Source organism: Cyprinodon variegatus, unplaced genomic scaffold (genome assembly GCF_000732505.1).
Source record: "Cyprinodon variegatus isolate N-32 unplaced genomic scaffold, C_variegatus-1.0 Scaffold120, whole genome shotgun sequence".
NCBI lineage: Eukaryota > Metazoa > Chordata > Actinopteri > Cyprinodontiformes > Cyprinodontidae > Cyprinodon > Cyprinodon variegatus.
In genome coordinates this window covers 820,235-822,233 of record NW_015150573.1, presented here as the reverse complement: position 1 = coordinate 822,233, position 1,999 = coordinate 820,235, and the positions used below count along the sequence as shown (strand labels likewise).

The window sequence follows — 1,999 nt, the reverse complement described above, 5'->3', positions numbered from 1 at the left end:
TTTAGTAACTCAGAAGCTGATCAAATATCGGGTTAAATATCGGTGGGGTGGCCGATGTCCGATTTTCAGTTTTAAGGCCGATACCGATAGGGGGCCGATTATATCGTGCATCCCTAGGTAAAATATTGCCTTCATAGCCAACAAAGCAAATGGTAGCATCTAAAAATATTAAAAAAACTTAATCAAAATGCATAATATTAGAGCAAAGTGTATTGAAATATATTGTTTTTATGACATCCTTGTTATGACTCAGATAACCAGCATCCAACTATAAACCTGTTCCAGGAAGTTTTTCCTTGTTTATTTATAGCAGTTTGCAAAGTCAACACGAAATTCTGATAAAACGGACCAAGGTAGGAAGCTGCTCCTTCCTGATTTGTCAATATTTTCCAAGCATGAAAGAGTAAACACGCACTCACACTTCGCCCCCTCCACAACCACAGTCCTACGGATAAACATCGGTGCGCATAAAACTGGGTCACATGACTTCTTGTGAAAATTGTGCCATTTTAAAAGAAATTGCTGAAAAAAAACAGAAAAGTATTAAGAGCAGCTGAGGGAGGTCATGTGGAATCTCCATTTTTGCATCAAACTTTGCCCTTATGTTTTCGACAGAGCACCGCACTCTCTTCCTCTTTCAATTCAAAGGAAATCATAGCTGACTGATGCACACATGACCAGTCTTTGCACAACCTGAGGATATCTGAACTGCTTCACATACAAGCTTTACTTAACCTGCCAAAAATATTTGGCATTTAAAGAGCAAAGGGTTACAAGGAGACATGCACAGGTGGAATTCCAGTAACCAGTCAGCAGGGCTCACCAGTTTGCAGGCCATTCTCTTCCTGGTCTTGATGTCCTGAGCTAAGTGGACTTTCCCAAATGAGCCTTTGGGCACGAGGCCAGGGCCGGGATTTTTGTAGGTTAATGTCCATGGAAACAGAAGAACATCCATGTTGATCTGGTAGCGGCCTTTTTGAACGGCCATATCCTTCTGCAATGAAAGAGAAACTTGTTAAATCTTAGAAGACAATGAAATGCTTCAGCAAAATAGAACAATTACAGGAAGTCTTACCTTATTTAGGAGGACTCCTATCTCCTCAGGCAGGTGCTGCAGAGCTGCAGTCTGCATGTTGGACAGGAGGTTCACAAAGGACAGCAGGTCCTGCACCGTCCCATAGCGGACACCCCCAACCCCATTACCATAGTCCTTCTGCTCCTTCCCTGGACCCACTCTGTCCACTATCTCCTCATTTTCATCCATCTCCTCCTGGGAAAGTCCCTCTTCATCAAAAGACAAACCAGCTTCTTCCTCTTCCTCAAGCTGATACAGTGTTTCTGCTGCGTTGATGATGTCCTCTACATTCATATGAGCCAACAGCAGTTCTAGTCCGGTGTCATATTTGTAATCCATTTTTTTCTTCTTTGTCTGCTCGTCTGTTCTTGCACGGCCTGGAATAAAACATCGGGAGGTCGTTATTCTTGTTTTCCTCAGTGATCAGACAGAAAACTACACTGGTGCTTTGAAAGAGGCTGACTGAAGCCAAACACCTGGGAGGGGCTCAGAGGAGGGTTTTCCAGGCAAGGGAGAGATTTCAGAGTGAAGCCGGGAAACTCCAGCAAAGCTCAGCCCTCCGTTTACAGACAGACAGAGAGTTGTTAGGGAGCTGCACAGAGGAATCTAAGATATTTACAGCTACAGATTACTGGATATACTGATAAGCCCTGTGGAAACACTAAAAATACTTTGCAAGAATGAAAGAAGGAAAGAAAGAAAGTCTATCTAAGCAGAGTTGCCTCTAAGATGTAAACATTTTAAGGTATTAATAGTAAATCTTTAGGCTTTACAAGCAGCAAAAGATATAAAAACTTCAAACATTTACCTAAGATGTGTAGCAAACGCTGATCAGCATTGCTGCCTCTCCATTGTGCACCTCCAGCGTCTGGAACATATTGACGTGTGAGCTGTCTGTCTGACTGCTGTGTGACTGCGCTGGAA

General features: G+C 42.9%; 1 protein-coding gene across 1 annotated transcript in view; it reads right to left on the bottom strand.

The window, feature by feature from the left end:
* map3k8 (mitogen-activated protein kinase kinase kinase 8) overlaps positions 1-1,999 on the bottom strand; it is a 9,509-nt gene extending 7,510 nt beyond the window's left edge. The window contains exons 1-3 of the mRNA XM_015375525.1: positions 1,884-1,999; positions 1,076-1,452; positions 824-994 (exon numbers count right to left, since the gene is read on the bottom strand). Coding sequence (XP_015231011.1) covers positions 824-994; positions 1,076-1,414 — 510 coding nt within the window. The 5' untranslated portion in view covers positions 1,415-1,452; positions 1,884-1,999. The remainder of the gene's footprint in view (positions 1-823; positions 995-1,075; positions 1,453-1,883) is intronic.